At 36.9% G+C, this 20,023-nt stretch overlaps 1 protein-coding gene across 1 annotated transcript in view; it reads right to left on the reverse strand.

The window, feature by feature from the left end:
* The window catches only part of ATF6 (activating transcription factor 6), a 311,275-nt gene that overhangs the window by 245,254 nt on the left and 45,998 nt on the right, over nucleotides 1–20,023 (reverse strand). The window contains 5 exon segments of the mRNA XM_037807081.1: nucleotides 1,494–1,714; nucleotides 6,437–6,557; nucleotides 6,559–6,594; nucleotides 6,597–6,646; nucleotides 7,248–7,374. Coding sequence (XP_037663009.1) covers nucleotides 1,494–1,714; nucleotides 6,437–6,557; nucleotides 6,559–6,594; nucleotides 6,597–6,646; nucleotides 7,248–7,374 — 555 coding nt within the window.

The following is a 20,023-nucleotide window of genomic DNA, read 5'->3' on the forward strand; positions in this document are numbered from 1 at the left end:
AAGAAACACTAAAGTTCGTAACTTAAAGACTATTAAAAGGAAATTCTAGATCATTTTTAAAAATCCTCTTTCATGACTCTTCACCTTCTGAATACTGTGAAAAGCATACTTGTTTTTTAATTGCTTGCACAACTTTTTAATTGAAAATAAGGTTTTTGTTATTGCTGTTCTTTTACATATTGTGGAAATTTCCCACTCATCTAAGAGAACAAAAAGATTACATATTGAACACCAGCTTTCAATTATTATCAACATTTTGCCAATCTTGTTTCTTCTATCCTGTGCTCACCACTTCCCCTCAGACTATTTTAAAGCAAATCCCAGCATCACATCATCTCATCTCCCACTGAAACACATATATGTATTAGTGTCTTTTATGCCATAAGCTCTATACTTATCCCCTCTTCTCCCCCAAAATAGACTCACATGATAATCATGCCTAATCCTATACTATCCAGGACCTCTATTCTTATATTCATTTTCCTCCTTCATGTCTTGGCACATATCATTTTTCATATCTATATGAACTACTCTTATTCTAGAACTTGGATGTTCTGCTTTCATGAGATGATATTTCTTTGTTATGGGTTTTTACAATTTTGCCGATTGAGATTACTTTGTTGTGTTTATACAACAGTGGAGCATTTCACAACTACATAGGACACTGACCCATTAATGCTGGTTAATAAGTTCTGATAGACAGATCAGACAGTAGTCTGATAAGCAACTCTGCATAACTCACAGAATGTTAAAAATATTTTGCAATAACTAAAGAACATGTGGAGTAGCATTTTTAATAACCAGTAATATCCACTTTTATTTTAAAGGAAATATGTAGGGTTTGCTTTCCCAATCATAATTTTAGGGAATCCACTGTTAGATTTACAAAAAACAAAAACAAACAAACAAACAATAACAAGAACAACCAAACAAAAAACAAAAAAAAAAAAACCCTACAACATGCTAGAAAATCTAAAGGTTTGCAAAGATGGAAAAATACCAAATAATCGTTAAGAGGCAGCATTCCTAAGAGCAGCAAGTCATCATGATGCAGAGGTGAAAATCCTTCAAAAAGTTGAGAGATTCTAAACATAAACCCTGCTTAAAAAGTAACCTACAGACTCTTGTCTGGGGAGTTGCCAAAAACATTTCAATCAGGAAACATGATATAACCCTGTAAAATACTAGTGGATGATTGGGTTGGGGGTACAGGGTACTTGAGGGAGGCCAGTAGAGGGTTTTAAAGGACAAGTAAAGGAGAGAGATACAGGCATACTTCACTTTTTATCAAACCTCTTTGGACTTTCAAAACCTTTTCATTGAGAGTCCAACATAATAACCCTTTCCCTAATTTTCCACCAAAGATTTCAATTTCAGCACATACTTTTAATGCTGTGATATAATAAATTTTAAAAATAAAAACAAAGCAACAAAGTCGGTTTTTTTTTTTTTTAAAGTAAGGCATTAAGAAAGCACTAAGTTTCAAAACTTACATCTGAACCCACACTTCTCATGGTACTTTGTAAGACAGGTTTAGTCACAGAAAGTTTTCCATTCACTGGGCCATTCGCCACAGGGGCCGGTACCACATTCACCACATGATTAGGTAGCTGTGTGGCTCCCCCTGCAACAGTAAGTACTGGCTGAGGAGAGGGCAGAACTCCAGGAGCCTGAAGTTGTACCACGGTAGGCTGAGAGAGCAGAACAGTCTGACCTGCATTAAAGAAACAGAGAAAAAAACAAAAGGAATCAGAGAGTGCTTTACCTGCACTGCCTGGGAAAGCAGTTCAACACTGAGGACTCGTTGAAAGATATAAGGTCACATGGAAGGATTCAAGGCCACTGATTAAAACACAATCAACAGCACACATTCATGGTAACTTTGAGGTTTTGATTAACAATACACTTCTGTATTTATTTTTCTCAACCATCTATATATCAAACTTGATAAGTTATACACACATTTTTCTAAGTATTAACCTCAGATTTATTAGTACTAAAAGGGTTTTTGATATTATAAACAAATTTTTTATGCTGAATACAGTGATCCATATATTTTAAATTAATAGGATTTACAAACACAAAAAACATGAAAAAAATATATATAACAGAGACTGAGTAACTCAATACCTGGAAGAACAGAGGACTACAAATATCAAAAAAGTTTAGCTAATTAGCACAGCAAATCTATAAACAGGTAATTTAAAAGAGTGTGTTGATACCAACCCTCATCCCTTTCCCCTCAAAAAAAATGGCCTACTCTATCTTCTTAGTCTTTACATTTATAATCATTTTTAAATTATGCTAATCTGAGGAGAATAACATCATTAATCTAAAGAAGACTCATATAACTCAACATCGGTCTTTAAAATTTTACTTGCCTGCCGAGTGTCTCTTTTCAGATCTGGACAATTTTATAAGACACTGAAAGCCTTGCCTAATTTCCACAGCTGCTTGAAGCCTATCTAGCAAAATAAAGGTACTACAGTAACTGGCAACTAAAATTCCACATAAATTTATAATTCTTCTTCAAGGAAAAAAAGAATGCATTATACTTTCAGACAGTTTAACAAGACCCATGTAAAGCTCAGCTCAGTATTTCAAAGGATCAGGGAATATTAAATATCAAAATAATGCTTCAAAACATTCATTTGTTAAAAACATCTGTCCAAACTAAAAAAGATCACTTTTCAAAAGCAAAGTCCTTACGATACAGAAGGCCTCAAAAAGCATGCTAAGTAGCAGAATTGAATTCACAGCATTTTATCCCAGATAAATTAGTAAAATGAAATACCTAACACTTTCATACATTGTAATACATATGGTTTACTTGGGTATAAGTGATCACTAAACATTTTTATCTTGTCATTTTCCCTTGGACCAACTTCTTTTATGAAATAAATATAAAATGGGAAATGACTCATAAGCTGATTTATGCTTAGGCCAAACATGCAAATAAAAAGTAATTAATACAGAAAATAAATAGCATATGACCAAGTGCTACATTTTAATAAGAATTTACCAAGAAATTACAGTCAATCTGACACTATGAAAAGACATACTCATCATAATATAAAACTTAAACCAGGGGTTCCCAACCCATTTGAATATAAGTACTCTTTTTTACTATCAAAAACTATCATGGTCACCCAAGATGATCATGGTTGTCCTTTCAGTTTCTGTGAAATGAGAAAATACACAATGAGAAAAAACTATTAAGAATTTAATAATGATTCAAAATGAATTTTTATTTAGTTTATTAATCAGAAGTGTAACTACAAAAATTTAAAAATAGCAGGATAGATATATGAAACAAAATTTTTACTCATTCTACAGAAAATGCTTGCTACAAATATGGATTTGTGGATGCCCTGCAAATTGCCACAGGCTACCCCACCACCACCCACATCCCCAGGTCCAGAGTCTACAGGTTGAGAACCACTGACTTAGACTAATACATTGACAAAAGCACTATAGGAAACAGTATTTCACATCCTCTGAGTTTACGAAAGAATGATTTCTAAAAAAAAAAACAAAAACTAAACACTATTCAATGAACTTTGGGACTATTCCAAAGAACAGAGGAGCTGGTAAGCATAAAGAATTAAGTCATTTCAAAGAAAGGACTGTACTTCAGCTCCAGTTACAGATGTCAAACATTAGCAATAATATAAATTAAGATAATATAAATTTAAATGGATTAGTAATATTTCTTGAAACTAATTAAGAAAAATAATCCAAGTCTGTGCTGTGCATTGTCTAGTTATCAGCATCTCCTTGCTGAGAGAAATGCATCACAAAGAGAGTGAAATAGAAGAATACCAAAGCAAGGTCTGTGTACCAGATGTAGCTATAAGTTCCACCAGTTCACTTGTTGTCTCCTTTTTTCCATAATGTACATCAAGCCCTCTCATCCCAAAGTGCCTAACTATCCTCAAATTACCCAGCACCTAAATCAAAGATCTTCTAAATATTCTAGGCATGTTCAAGTTCAAGACAGATGGAGGGAAACAACTAAATTTCTATTTTAATGTGTTCAAATAAAAGCAAAAAACTCTCATGGTGACTTGATAAATGCTAATCTACTAGATGACCAAACCACAAACATGCAATGCAAAAGACTCTGGGGCCTTACTAGTTAACAGTTGAACATAGTTACTGTTGTTCCTGGTATGGAAACAGTTAAAGAGGACATGCCAAAAAGCCCTTTATCCATTTCAGAGAGTTCAAAATCCTCTTCAGTATTACATGCAAATTCCCCTTAATGGTACACGGCTGGATTCAATGCTGGACACTTGCAACTATGCATAACTCACTAATTTTGATAGTTCTTCCTTCAAATATTTCAATCTACGTATCAAACGGATGCCTCTTTTTGAATAAAGTGGTATAGCTGTGTGACTATGGGCAAACAATGTCTCTTCACCTTAGTTTTCTAATCTGTTAAATGGAGATAATAGCACCTATCTTCACAAAGTTGATGTAAGGATTAATAAGATAACGCTCTTAAGCACCTTAGAACAGTGCCTGGCACACAATAAGAGCTTAATGTTAGCTATTATTATTATTTTAATGAAATTCCTTTTCTGTGTAATAAAAGCTTCCATATGGGCTTTATATACTAGTCATATTAAGGTCAGGCTTTTACTTTTTATAGATGTGTTTGAAGTAATACCTATGGGAACTATAATGAGGCTCTTCACAAGTTTAAATTCTTATCCTTTGGGAAGACAGCGATCCTTTTGAGAACTTGATTTTTGGAGACTCTCCCTAGAAAAATCCACAAATGAACATGTATAAAATTTGTGTTTTATTTCAAGGATTTCATGAACTCTTAACACCCATTCAAAGATCACAATCACAAAAATCCCTATTTTACAGGATTGCTATTTTTCACATATATAAGTCAGCAGTTTTGACCCTGCATTGGAAGAGCCGGCGTTTCAAACCAAACAGGTTTTGTTTGTTTGTTTGGGGGGAAAAGGGTATAGGTATTAGGGATTAAACTATGTCCCCCAAAAAGGCATGTTCAGGTCCCAACCCCTGGTCCTGTGGGTGTGAACCCATTTGTAAATAAGACCTTTGAAGATGTTACTAGTTAAGGTGTGCCCATAATTGGTAAGGGTGGGCCTTAATCCAATATAGCTGAAGTCCTTATAAACAAAGGAAACTGAGCACAGAAGAAGAAGTCATGGGGAGTAGCCAGAAGCTGGAAGTCAACAAAGCCCAGAAGAGAAAGGAGAAGATGCTGCCATGAGCACTGACATGTGACGGAAAAGCCAAGGAACCCTAAGACTGTCATCAGACAGAAGATACAGGCCCCGGGAAGAAGTAAGCCTTTCAGCCTCTGAAACCGTGAGCCAATAATTCCTGTTGTTAAGCCAACCCACTGTAGGATATTTGTCTTAGCAGCTAGGAAACTCAGACAGTAGGGATTGATGGATTTTCACTGATCCATTCACTCCCTCATCTAGTTCTTTTTATCAATGTCATATATTCTATGACAATGGAACAGAACAAAGCTAACAGAATACATCAAAGTCAAATTTATGACCTTTACCTCATTAAAAACCATGTTCCGAAAATATAACCATAAAAGCAAATGTAACATTTTATTTATTACGTCCATACCCCATTAACACCTAGTTCTACTTGATGCCAGCAAGGTAAATCCAAAGAAAAGAATGCTTGCAGAAGTTTCCTGTACTTATATCTACAGACATAAGTATAATACATAGACAAAGAATATGCCTCAAGACAGCTTTATGTCCAAATGATTCCTATCTCTGAATAGTACCAAATCCTCAAACTTGAACTTCTTTGAATAGTGACCTAAACTTCATGTAGAATTACAAGCATATGAGGCCACCTGGTGGATGAAATAAAAAAACACTCAATCTTAGCTACTTGAAGGCACAGTTCGGGTTTCCTTAGTAGAACTGAGCTCTCTTCCTAATGTCTACCTCAAGATCCTGTTTACTAAACCATGCAGCCTCCTCAGAGATTAAGAACCTGATTCTACTGCAAAAATACCTATAAGACCTGAAACAGACCATATCAATTTAAAGACGACCTCTCATTTAAAAAAAAAAAAAAAACAGTTCACAGCCACAAAAACCTCAGAATGAAATGATACCAATAAAGTTTCCAGATTTTCTTCTTCATTACAGGTGTTTATATGAAACCAAAAGCCTTAGAGACAGGTGTTTCCCCAACTAAAACAGTAAGAAAAAGAGAACTGTATCAATCTATATAGCAATCTCTCATCATACAGAAATCACATGCTAGTCATATCTGCAACCTCCTTAGAGCAAAGGACAATTCCTGACACACAGCTTGGGCTCAGAAATTATAGCCTGAGTTAAAGCAAATCATATGACACAAGCCTTACTGCCCTTCAGTTAAACATACTCAGCCTCAAATTGCATTCAGGTACCTTTAGTGGGTGCAGGTTGTATACTGATAATGGGCTGCTGCTTTGCAAGTGGCATAAGTGTTGGTAGTGTCTGAATAATGATGGTTTTTGCTGGAACACTGGAGTTGGTTTTGACTCTTGGATGCTGCTGGAAGCAATAAAGGCTTAGGCTGAAATTGAAGGTTTTGGAATTGATCTGAATTTTTTTCTTTGGAGTCAACCCATTTCTGGAGAGAAAAACAAACCACAAATCAATCTGAAGGCAATTAGGCAAACCCTAGAGAACAGATTCTATTACATACCTTTCTTTACAACATTATCTTCACTTCACCGCTGAGTAATATCTTTAATTGAAGGTTAAGCATAACTACTCCATATCCTACAGGACTGAAGAAAAGACCTGAAATTGAAATCTTTTCTTTTTGACCAAACATGTAGCTTTGAGAAGGGGACATATGAACTGGTAAAGAAGAATACCTAAAATTACTGAATAAAGCCTGAAGATTAATAAAGTAACAAATGCCACAGGTGAATGGCCTTCAGATCCAGTATATTTAACTATAATTTGGAAATTTCTCCTGAAAAGAAGATGGGGACTAGGTCTATTTTAAAGTATCTTTCACCTATAAAGATAGAGACAACCAAAGAAGAAATATTTCTTCCCTCTCTTCTCCACAGTGAATGATCCATAACTAATTAGGCTCAGTCGTTTAAAAACAGCAAGCCAGTTTAAAAAACATACCACTTATCCAACATTTCTTTCAAGAACTAGAACACAAGTTCAGTCTAAAAAAGAAATAACAGCAGAAATTAGAATATTGAGTAATACCAGTTTTATTCCTGGGACCAATAATGGGCTTATCTTCCTTCAGTGGCTCTACTGAAGAGGGACTATTAGCACTTTCACCATATAAAGAAAGGGGAAACATCTGGGAACTGGAAGACAAATCCAACTCCTCCTGTAGCAAAATAAAACAAAAACAAATTCATCAGAAGAGTACAATCTTTGAGTAACAAATTACTTAGACAGAGAAGAAAATCCCATATATAAACAAAGAAACTCTTTGAGGCAAAGGTATGAAACATTAGAGACCATATCTATATATTAAGTACTAAGAGACTATGGATAAATCAACATTATCCATCAACCGTAAAGGAAAAATGACTCAAAATGCAAAGTATGTCTACACCATCATCTTTCTATTAAAGATAATTATCACTGATTTGCTTCTACACTTCCTCCCATGAGCTTTATATCTTACTTGGTTCCTTTTCATACATTTAGTATCATTATAAGACTACAGTTAAAACGCCAGTATCTTTTCCCACAGTCTCTTTTATTCAGTATTATATGAAGCTCAAAAGCATAATAATCTTACTATTTTTATCCTATCTATTTATTAGCACTGCCTTTGTCCCAAATGCCTTGTTGAAGACAAACATCAAAAGGAGCAGGGCTATTTTCTTTCATTTAATGGGTGAATTGATAATACTGAAACAGATAATGATAACATTAATATTTTCCAAAAGTCCTTTAGCATTTTTGGTGGATCTGTCTCATTTTGTTAGAGCAAATATATTTAACATAGGATAAAAGTAGCATTTCAATTCAGAATAGAATGGGCATAATCTCCACCTCAAACCATCTTCAAAATCTATAAATTATTAGAAGAAAATGTAAGAGAATACTTGTTTACTCTCAGAATGACATAGGCATTGTAAGGTCAAGAAACTCAGAAGCCACAAAGGAAGAAGAGACAGATGTGAACCCACAAAAATTAGACATTTTGTAACGAAAAACAGACCATAAACAAAGTTAAAAGACAAAATACATAATGGGAGAAATATCTATCGAAAATGGACAAATGACAGGAACAGCCAAGTCACAGAAAAAGAAATGCAAATGGGAGCAAAAGGTAAATTTAAAAGAAAAAAGTTTTAATCAGATGACAAAAAATTAAAATAACCTAAAGAGAATACAGCAGAAATGTACATCATGCTACTGGGAGTGAGAATTGCTTCATTCAGTCATCCTTAACACCAAAATCAGCACATAGCCATAAGGGTCTAAATGAACCACACAGAGTATATTATAATATATTTGGAAGAAACAAAGTATATAAAAAGATGCTCAGCATCATATGGCATTAAGGAATTGTAAGTTAAAACAACAATGAGATATCATTACAAACCTATTGGAATGGCTAAAGTTCAAAGCACTGACAACACCAAATGCTGGCAAGGATATGGAACAACAGGAATTCTCATTCATTGTTGGTAGGAATGCAAAATGATATAGCTGCTTCAGAAGACAGTCTGGTAATTTCTTACAAAGCTAAACATAATCTTAGCATATGACCCAGCAATCACACTTTTTGGTATTTATCCCATGAGTTGAAAACTTATGTCCACAAAAAGCCTGCACATGAATGTTTATAGCAGCTTTATTCATAATTGCCAAAACTTGGAAGCAACTGAGATATCCTTCAGTGGGTGAATGGATAAACAACTGTGGTACAACAATACAAGGGAATATTATTCAGCCATCAAAAGAAATGATGAGTGATATCAGCAGCACGGTGACATAAGACATCCCCTGAAAAAGCCTCCCCAGAGATTTAGTGAATAAAAGGACAAATCCCATTTGCTTAGAACTTCAGAACATGGTAGAAACTGGAGAAGGACTCCACAAATGCTGAATCAAACAGAAAAATCTCAGGTAGGAGAAATCCATCCCGGATCGCAGGTCAGTTTCCCATTCCCCTCCCCCTCACTTGATCCCAAGCAGCTTGGGAGTCAAGCAAAATCTGGCTGGGGTCCCTCCAGAGCACTATGGACAGAGACTATAGAGTGACTCACAGCAGTGAGTTAGAATTCCACGAATATCCAGGCACAAGGACCTAAGTCTGCAGACACACAGGGTGGAACACAAGCTGCTGAGGAGTGCTGCACAGTAAAGGGCCCCAAGGAGCAAAAAAAAAGAGAGAGAGAGAAAACATGATAGAAAGGCTGGTAATAATGGTTGCACCCTCACTCAACCCAGTTTCAGTCAGATGGACCACCTAAAGGCAAAACAGTCTTTTCTGAAATGAACCACCTTTCTGGGTTAACCCCATCTAGCTCCCCACGGCAGAATACCCTAAACAGGAAAGAAACCAGAAGCAGAAAAGCCTCACAGAAAAAGAAAGTGTGTGTTTTGGGGGGAGGGGGTTAGTGGGGAGGTTTAAACTGAACTGCTGTAAGATACGGGGGTCCCAGAACTTGAAAGTGTAAGGAAAACAGGGCACTGAGTGAGGAACAGAATTTAAACAAATCAAAGGTAATGAAAATGTTCAAAAATTAATTTTGGTGATGGACACACAACTATATGGTGGTACTGTGAAAAAATGATTGTATGCTTTATATGACTGCATGGATGTGAATATATATCAATAAAATTGAATTATTAAAAAATAATAATGGGTGGGGTGGGGGAAAGGGTATAGGATGCTTTAGGTTTTCTATCTTTTACTTCTTTTTCTGGAGTAATGAAAATGTTCTAAAATTGATCATGGTGATGAAAGTACAACTATGGGATGATACTGTGAGCCACTGATTGTATACATTGGATGAACTGTATGGTATGCGAATATATGTCAATAAAATTGCATTTTAAAAAAATGAGGGAAAGTTTTAAACATTCACAGATGAACAGAAACTGAGAGAGTCTGTCAACAAGAGACCTGTCCTACGAGAGTTGCTAAAGAGTTCTGTAGGTTGAAGGAAAAGATAGGAGAGAGTGGCTTAGAGCAGTCTGAAGAAATGAACATCATCAGTAAGGGCGACTAAAAGGGTAACTGAAAAAGCCAGTAATACTGTATCCTCAATATACAACTCTACTCTTTAATTCATATAAGAATCAGAATACAGTTGAACAAGAAAAAGGCATATTTCCTGACGATGGACATACAAAATGCAACATGATGAAGGGGAACAAAAACAACTTAAAGAGGGGAAACAAAGGGATATGGGAGCAGAGAACGTGTATGCTACTGAAGCTAAGCTGGTATTTTTTCAAATTAGTAGGTTATAAATATAGATTGTGTAATATAAACCCCAGGGTAACCAAAAAGAAAGTATTTTAAAAATATACAGAAACAGAAATGAGAATGGCATCAGTCTGATACATAACAAAAGATCAACCATACAGAAAAGGAAGTTGCCAAATAGGAAGAGAGAAAAAAAAACAAAAAAGATACGATATATAAAACCAAAAGACAAAATGGCTGAGATAAGTACTGCCTTTATAGTAATAACACTGAATGTTTAATGGATTAAACTCCCAAATCAAAAGATACAGTTTGCAGAACGGATAAAATCTATATATATGATTCACCTATATGCTGTCTACAGAATCTCACTTTAGATACAAAGACAAAAATGGGTTGAAAGTGGAAAGAATGGAAAAATATTTGATTACATGCAAATAGAAAACCAAAAAAAAGAGCTGGGATAGCTATACTAATATTAAAAACAATAGACTTTAACTCAAAAGCTGTCATAGGAGACACTATATATTAATAAAAGGGGCACTCCACCAAGAAATAACAATCGTAAATGTTCATGCACCTAACCACAGAGCCCCAAAATACATGAGGCAAATGCTGGCAAAAATGAAGGGAGAAATAGATACCTCCAAATAATAAAGACTTCAATATACCACTCTCATCAACAGATAAAACATTTAGATGGAAGATCAATAAGGAAACAGAGAACTTGAATAATATGATAAAAAACTAGACCTAACAGACATATACAGAATATTGTACCCCAAAACAGCAGGATATACATTTTCTCAAATGCACATGGATCATTCTCAAGAATAGGCCACACGTTGGGTCACAAAACAAGACTCAATATATTTAGAAAGACTGAAATCATACAAAGCATCTTTTCTGACCATAATGGAATGAAGCTGGAAACCAATACCAGGCAGACAACCAGAAAACCCACAAATACATGGAAGTTAAATAATGCTCTCTTAAACAATCAGTGGAGCAAAGAAGAGATTGGAATCCTGAGACAAATGAAAAATGAGAACAGACCATATCAAAACCTATGAGATGCAGTGAAGGCAATGCTGAGAGGGCAATTTATAGCCTTAAATGCTTACATTAAAAAAGTAGAAAGAGCTAAAATCAAAGACATAACTACACACACCTGGAACAACTACAAAAAGAACAGCAAACTAATCCCAATGCAAGCAGAAGGAAAGAAATAAAGAGTAGAGCAGAAATAAAAGAAATTGATAATAAAAAAATAGAATTAACAAAATCAAAAGTTCATTCTTTGAAAAGATCAACAAAATTGACAAACTCCTACCTAGACTGACAAAGAAAAAAAGAGAGAGAGAAGATGCAAATAAATAAAATCAGAAATGGGGGGTGGCATTACTACTGACCCTGCAGAAATAAAAAGGATCATAAGAAGATACTATGAACAACTATAAGCCAAGAAATCAGACAACCTAGATAAAATGAACAAACTCCAAAAACCACATGAACAACCTATACTGAACAAGAAACAGAAAACTTCAGCAGACCAATTATAAGCAAAGAGATTGAATCAGTGATCAAAAACCTGTCACCAAAGAAAAGCCCAGGACCAGATGGCTTCAGAGGTAAATTCTACCAATCATTCCAAGAAGAATTAATACCAATACTACTCAAACTCTTCTAAAATATTAAAGAGGAGGGAACACTACTTATCTCATTCTACGAGGCCAACCTCACTCTAATACCAAAGTCAGATAAAGTTACTACAAGACAAGAAAATTAAACACTAATTTCTCTTATGAATATAGGTGCAAAAATCCTCAACAAAATACTTGCAGATCGAATCCAACAGCATAACAGAAGTGTTACACATGATGATCAAATGACTTTTATCCCAGGTATGAATGGGTGGTTCAACATAAGAAAATCAATTAATATAAAACACCACCTTAACAAAATAAAGAGGGGAGGCAGGGCAAGATGGTGGATTGGTGAGGTGTATGTTTTAGTTACTCCTCCAGGGAAGTAGGTAGAAAGCCAGGAACTGCGTGGACTGGACAACACAGAGCAATTGGACTTTGGGCATACTTCATACAACACTCATGAACACGTTGAACTGCTGAGATCAGCGAAATCTGTAAGTTTCTGCGGCCAGGGGACCCGCTCCCCTCCCTGCCAGGCTCAGTCCTGTGGGAGGAGGGGCCGTCAGTGCTGGGAAGGAGAAGGGAGAACTGCAGTGGCAGCTCTTATCAGAAACTCATTCTACTGATCCAGACTCCAACCATAGATAGACTGAGACCAGACACCAGGGAATCTGAGAGCAGCCAGCCCAGCAGAGAGGAGATAGGCATAGCAAAAAACAGCAAGACAAACTCAAAAATAAAAGTGGAGGCTTTTTGGAGTTCTGGTGAACATAGAAAGGGGAAGGGCAGAGCTCAGGCCCTGAGGCTCATTTGCAAATCCCAAAGAAAAACTGATCTCTCTGCCCCCTGGATCTTTCCTCACTAGCCCTAATTGCTTTGTCTCTTAGCATTTCAATAACCCATTAGATCTGTGAGGAGGGCCCTTTTTTTTAATTTTTTTTTTTTATTTTTCTAAAACAATTACTCTAAGAAGCCCAATACAGAAAGCCTCAAAGACTTGCAATTTGGGCAGGTCAAGACAAGAGCAGATCTAAGAGAGCTCTGAGACAAAAGGCAATAATCCAGCGGCTGAGAAAATTCACTAAACACCACAACTTCCCAAGAAAAGGGGGGCATCCGCTCACACCCATCATCCTGGTGGACAGGAAACACTTCTGCCTGTCGTCGGCCCCATAGCCCAGAGATGCCCCAGACAACCAAGTGTGATGGAAGTGCTTCAAATAACGCATACACCACAAAATTGGGCATGGACATTAGCCTTCCCTGCACCCTCACCTGGTTGTCCCAGAGTTGGGAAGGTGGTGCAGTGGGAATTAACAAACCCCATTCAGACATCATTTCAGCAGACTGAGAGCCTCCCTACACAGACCGGCAGTTCAGAACTGCCCTGGGCGGACGGCACTCACTTGTGACATAGCACAGTCATCCCTCAACAGAGGACCAGGGGGTGCAAGGCCTGGAAGAGGAACCCACTCGCAAGTCTCAGGGGCCACACGCCAATACCAAGGACTTGTGGGTCAGTGGCAGAGACAAACTGTGGCAGGACTGAACTGAAGGATTAGACCACTGCAGCAGCTTTAAAACTCCAGGAACACCAGGGAGATATGATTGTTAGAGTCGCCCCCCGCTCCCTGACAGCCCAGACATACGCCCCTTATACAGGGCGGGCAACACCAACTACACATGCAAGCTTGGTACACCAATTGGACTCCACAAGACTTACTCCCCCACTCATCACAGAGGCAAAACAGGGGAGAACTGGCTTGAGGGGACAGGTGGCTCGTGGATGCCACCTGCTGGTAGTCAGAGAAAGTGTACTCCACGAAGCTGTACATCTAACAAATTAGAGATAAGGACTTCAATTGGTCTACAAATCCTAAAAGAACTCTATCAAGTTAAGCAAATGCCAAGAGGCCAAAAACAACAGAAAATTTTAAAGCATATGAAAAAACCAGATGATATGGATAACCCAAGCCCAAGCACCCAAATCAAAAGATCAGAAGAGTCACAGTACCTAGAGCAACTAATCAAAGAACTAAAGATGAACAATGAGACCATGGTACGGGATATAAAGGACATCAAGAAGAGCATGGAACAGGACATAAAGGACATCAAGAAGACCCTAGAAGAGCATAAAGAAGACATTGCAAGACTAAATTAAAAAAATAGATGATCTTATGGAAATAAAAGAAACTCTTGAACAAATTAAAAAGATTCTGGATACTCATAGTACAAGACTAGAGGAAGTTGAACAACGAATCAGTGACCTGGAAGATGACTGAACAGAAAATGAAAGAACAAAAGAAAGAATGGGGAAAAAAATAAAAAAAATCGAAATGGACATCAGGGATATGATAGTTAATATAAAACATCGAAAAATAAAACTCATTGGTGTTCCAGAAGGAGAAGAAAAGGGTAAAGATCTAGGAAGAGTATTCAAAGAAATTGTTGGGGAAAACTTCCCAAATCTTCTAAACACCATCAATACACAAATCATAAATGCCCAGCAAACTCCAAATACAATAAATCCAAATAAACCCACTCCGGGACATATTCTGATCACACTGTCAAATACAGAAGAGAAGGAGCAAGTTCTGAAAGCAGCAAGAGAAAAGCAACTGACCACATACAAAGGAAACAGCATAAGACTAAGTAGTGACTACTCAGGAGCCACCATGGAGGCAAGAAGTCAGTGTACAACATATTTAAAATTCTGAGTGAGAAAAATTTCCAACCAAGAATACTTTATCCAGCAAAGCTCTCCTTCAAATTTGAGGGAGAGCTTAAATTTTTCACAGACAAACAAATGCTGAGAGAATTTGCTAACAAGAGACCTGCCCTACTGGAGATACTAAAGGGAGCCCTACAGACAGAGAAACAAAGAAAGGAGAGAGAGACATGGAGAAAGGTTCAGTACTAAAGAGATTCGGTATGAGTACAAAAAAGGATATTAATAGAGAGAGGGAAAAATATACACGACAAACATAAACCAAAGGATAAGATGGCTGATTCAAGAAATGCCTTCACGGTAATAATATTGAATGTAAATGGATTAAACTCCCGAATTAAAAGATATAGATTGGCAGAATGGATCAAAAAAAAAATGAACCATCAATATGCTGTATACAAGAGACTCATCTTAGACACAGGGACACAAAGAAATTGAAAGTGAAAGGATGGAAAAAAATATTTCATGCAAGCTACAGCCAAAAGAAAGCAGGTGTAGCAATATTAATCTCAGATAAAATAGACTTCAAATGCAGGGATGTTTTGAGAGACAAAGAAGGCCACTACGTACTAATAAAAGGGGCAATTCAACAAGAAGAAATAACAATCGTAAATATCTATGCACCCAACCAAGGTGCCACAAAATACATGAGAGAAACACTGGCAAAACTAAAGGAAGCAATTGATGTTTCCACAATAATTGTGGGAGACTTCAACACATCACTCTCTCCTATAGATAGATCAACCAGACAGAAGACCAATAAGGAAATTGAAAACCTAAACAATCTGATAAATGAATTAGATTTAACAGACATATACAGGACATTACATCCCAAATCACCAGGATACACATACTTTTCTAGTGCTCATGGAACTTTCTCCAGAATAGATCATATGCTGGGACATAAAACAAGCCTCAATAAATTTAAAAAGATTGAAATTATTCAAAGCACATTCTCTGACCACAGTGGAATACAATTAGAAGTCAATAACCATCAGAGACTTAGAAAATTCACAAATACCTGGAGGTTAAACAACACACTCCTAAACAATCAGTGGGTTAAAGAAGAAATAGCAAGAGAAATTGCTAAATATATAGAGACGAATGAAAATTAGAACACAACATACCAAAACCCATGGGATGCAGCAAAAGCAGTGCTAAGGGGGAAATTTATAGCACTAAACGCATATATTAAAAAGTAAGAAAGAGCCAAAATCAAAGAACTAATGGATCAACTGAAGAAGCTACAAAATGAACAGCAAACCAATCCTAAACCAAATACAAGAAAAGAAATAACAAGGATTAAAGCAGAAATAAATGACATAGAGAACAAAAAAACAATAGAGAGGATAAATATCACCAAAAGTTGGTTCTTTGAGAAGATCAACAAGATTGACAAGCCGCTAGCTAGACTGACAAAATCAAAAATAGAGAAGACCCATATAAACAAAATAATGAATGAAAAAGGTGAAATAACTGCACATCCTGAAGAAATTAAAAACATTATAAGAGGATACTATGAACAACTGTATGGCAACAAACTGGATAATGAAGAGGAAATGGACAATTTCCTGGAAACATATGAACAACCTAGACTGACCAGAGAAGAAATAGAAGACCTCAACCAACCCATCACAAACAAAGAGATCCAATCAGTCATCAAAAACCTTCCCACAAATAAATGCCCAGGACCAGATGGCTTCACAGGGGAATTCTATGAAACTTTCCAGAAAGAACTGACACCAATCTTACTCAAACTCTTTCAAAACATTGAAGAAAATGGAACACTACCTAACTCATTTTATGAAGCTAACATCAATCTAATACCAAAACCAGGCAAAGATGTTACAAAAAAGGAAAACTACCGGCCAATCTCCCTAATGAATATAGATGCAAAAATCCTCAACAAAATACTTGCAATTCGAATCCAAAGACACATTAAAAAAATCATACACCATGACCAAGTGGGGTTCATTCCGAGCATGCAAGGATGGTTCAACATAAGAAAATCAATCAATGTATTACAACACATTAACAAGTCAAAAGGGAAAAATCAAATGATCATCTCAATAGATGCTGAAAAAGCATTTGACAAAATCCAACATCCGTTTTTGATAAAAACACTTCAAAAGGTAGGAATTGAAGGAAACTTCCTCAACATCATAAAGAGCATATATGAAAAACCCACAGCCAGCATAGCACTCAATGGTGAGAGACTGAAAGCCTTCCCACTAAGATCAGGAACAAGACAAGGATGCCCGCTGTCACCACTGTTATTCAACATTATGCTGGAAGTGCTAGCCAGGGCAATCCGGCAAGACAAAGAAATAAAAGGCATCCAAATTGGAAAAGAAGAAGTAAAACTGTCATTGTTTGCAGATGATATGATCTTATATCTGGAAAACCCTGAGAAATCGACGATACAGCTACTAGAGCAAATAAACAAATTTAGCAAAGTAGCGGGATACAAGGTTAATGCACATAAGTCAGTAATGTTTCTATATGCTAGAAATGAACAAACTGAAGAGACACTCAAGAAAAAGATACCATTTTCAATAGCAACTAAAAAAATCAAGTACCTAGGAATAAATTTAACCAAAGAAGTAAAAGACCTATACAAAGAAAACTACATAACTCTACTAAAAGAAATAGAAGGGGACCTTAAAAGATGGAAAAATATTCCATGTTCATGGATAGGAAGACTAAATGTCATTAAGATGTCAATTCTACCCTAACTCATCTACAGATTCAATGCAATCCCAATCAAAATTCCAACAACCTACTTTGCAGACTTGGAAAAGCTAGTTATCAAATTTATTTGGAAAGGGAAGATGCCTTGAATTGCTAAAGACACTCTAAAAAAGAAAAAACGAAGTGGGAGGACTTACACTCCCTGACTTTGAAGCTTATTATAAAGCCACAGTTGCCAAAACAGCATGGTACTGGCACAAAGATAGACATATAGATCAATGGAATCGAATTGAGAATTCGGAGATAGACCCTCAGATCTATGGCCGACTGATCTTTGATAAGGCCCCCAAAGTCACTGAACTGAGCCATAATGGTCTTTTCAACAAATGGGGCTGGGAGAGTTGGATATCCATATCCAAAAGAATGAAAGAGGACCCCTACCTCACCCCCTACACAAAAATTAACTCAAAGTGGACCAAAGATCTCAATATAAAAGAAAGTACCATAAAACTCCTAGAAGATAATGTAGGAAAACATCTTCAAGACCTTGTATTAGGCGGCCACTTCCTAGACTTTACACCCAAAGCACAAGCAACAAAAGAGAAAATAGATAAATGGGAACTCCTCAAGCTTAGAAGTTTCTGCACCTCAAAGGAATTTCTCAAAAAGGTAAAGAGGCAGCCAACTCAATGGGAAAAAATTTTTGGAAACCATGTATCTGACAAAAGACTGATATCTTGCATATATAAAGAAATCCTACAACTCAATGACAATAGTACAGTCGGCCCAATTATAAAATGGGCAAAAGATACGAAAAGACAGTTCTCTGAAGAGGAAATACAAATGGCCAAGAAACACATGAAAAAATGTTCAGCTTCACTAGCTATTAGAGAGATGCAAATTAAGACCACAATGAGATACCATCTAACACCGATTAGAATGGCTGCTATTAAACAAACAGGAAACTACAAATGCTGGAGGGGATGTGGAGAAATTGGAACTCTTATTCACTGTTGGTGGGACTGTATAATGGTTCAGCCACTCTGGAAGTCAGTCTGGCAGTTCCTTAGAAAACTAGATATAGAGCTACCATTCGATCCAGCGATTGCACTTCTCGGTATATACCCGGAAGATCGGAAAGCAGTGACACGAACAGATATCTGCACGCCAATGTTCATAGCAGCATTATTCACAATTGCCAAAAGATGGAAACAACCCAAATGTCCTTCAACAGATGAGTGGATAAATAAAATGTGGTATATACACACGATGGAATACTACGCGGCAGTAAGAAGGAACGATCTCGTGAAACATATGACAACATGGATGAACCTTGAAGACATAATGCTGAGCGAAATAAGCCAGGCACAAAAAGAGAAATATTATATGCTACCACTAATGTGAACTTTGAAAAATGTAAAACAAATGGCTTATAATGTAGAATGTAGGGGAACTAGCAATAGAGAGCAATTAAGGAAGGGGGAACAATAATCCAAGAAGAACAGATAAGCTATTTAACGTTCTGGGGGTGCCCAGGAATGACTATGGTCTGTTAATTTCTGATGGATATAGTAGGAGCAAGTTCACAGAAATGTTGCTATATTAGGTAACTTTCTTGGGGTAAAGTAGGAACATGTTGGAAGTTAAGCAGTTATCTTAGGTTAGTTGTCTTTTTCTTACTCCCTTGTTATGGTCTCTTTGAAATGTTCTTTTATTGTATGTTTGTTTTCTTTTTAACTTTTTTTTTATACAGTTGATTTAAAAAAGAAGGGAAAGTTAAAAAAAAAAAAAAAAAAAAACAAGGAAAAAAAAAAAGATGCAGTGCCCCCTTGAGGAGCCTGTGGAGAATGCAGGGGTATTCGCCTACCCCACCTCCATGGTTGCTAACATGACCACAGACATAGGGGACTGGTGGTTTGATGGATTGAGCCCTCTACCATAAGTTTTACCCTTGGGAAGACGGTTGCTGCAAAGGAGAGGCTAGGCCTCCCTGTATTTGTGCCTAAGAGTCTCCTCCTGAATGCCTCTTTGTTGCTCAGATGTGGCCCTCTCTCTCTGGCTAAGCCAACTTGAAAGGTGAAATCACTGCCCTCCCCCCTACGTGGGATCAGACACCCAGGGAAGTGAATCTCCCTGGCAACGTGGAATATGACTCCCAGGGAGGAATGTAGACCTGGCACCGTGGGACGGAGAACATCTTCTTGACCAAAAGGGGGATGTGAAAGGAAATGAAATAAGCTTCAGTGGCAGAGAGATTCCAAAAGGAGCCGAGAGGTCACTCTGGTGGGCACTCTTATGCACACTTTAGACAACCCTTTTAGGTTCTAAAGAATTGGGGTAGCTGGTGGTGGATACCTGAAACTATCAAACTACAACCCAGAACCCATGAATCTCGAAGACAGTTGTATAAAAATGTAGCTTATGAGGGGTGACAATGGGATTGGGAAAGCCATAAGGACCAAACACCACTTTGTCTAGTTTATGGATGGATGTGTAGAAAAGTAGGGGAGGG

This window comes from Choloepus didactylus, chromosome 2 (genome assembly GCF_015220235.1).
Source record: "Choloepus didactylus isolate mChoDid1 chromosome 2, mChoDid1.pri, whole genome shotgun sequence".
Classification (NCBI taxonomy): Eukaryota; Metazoa; Chordata; class Mammalia; order Pilosa; family Megalonychidae; genus Choloepus; species Choloepus didactylus.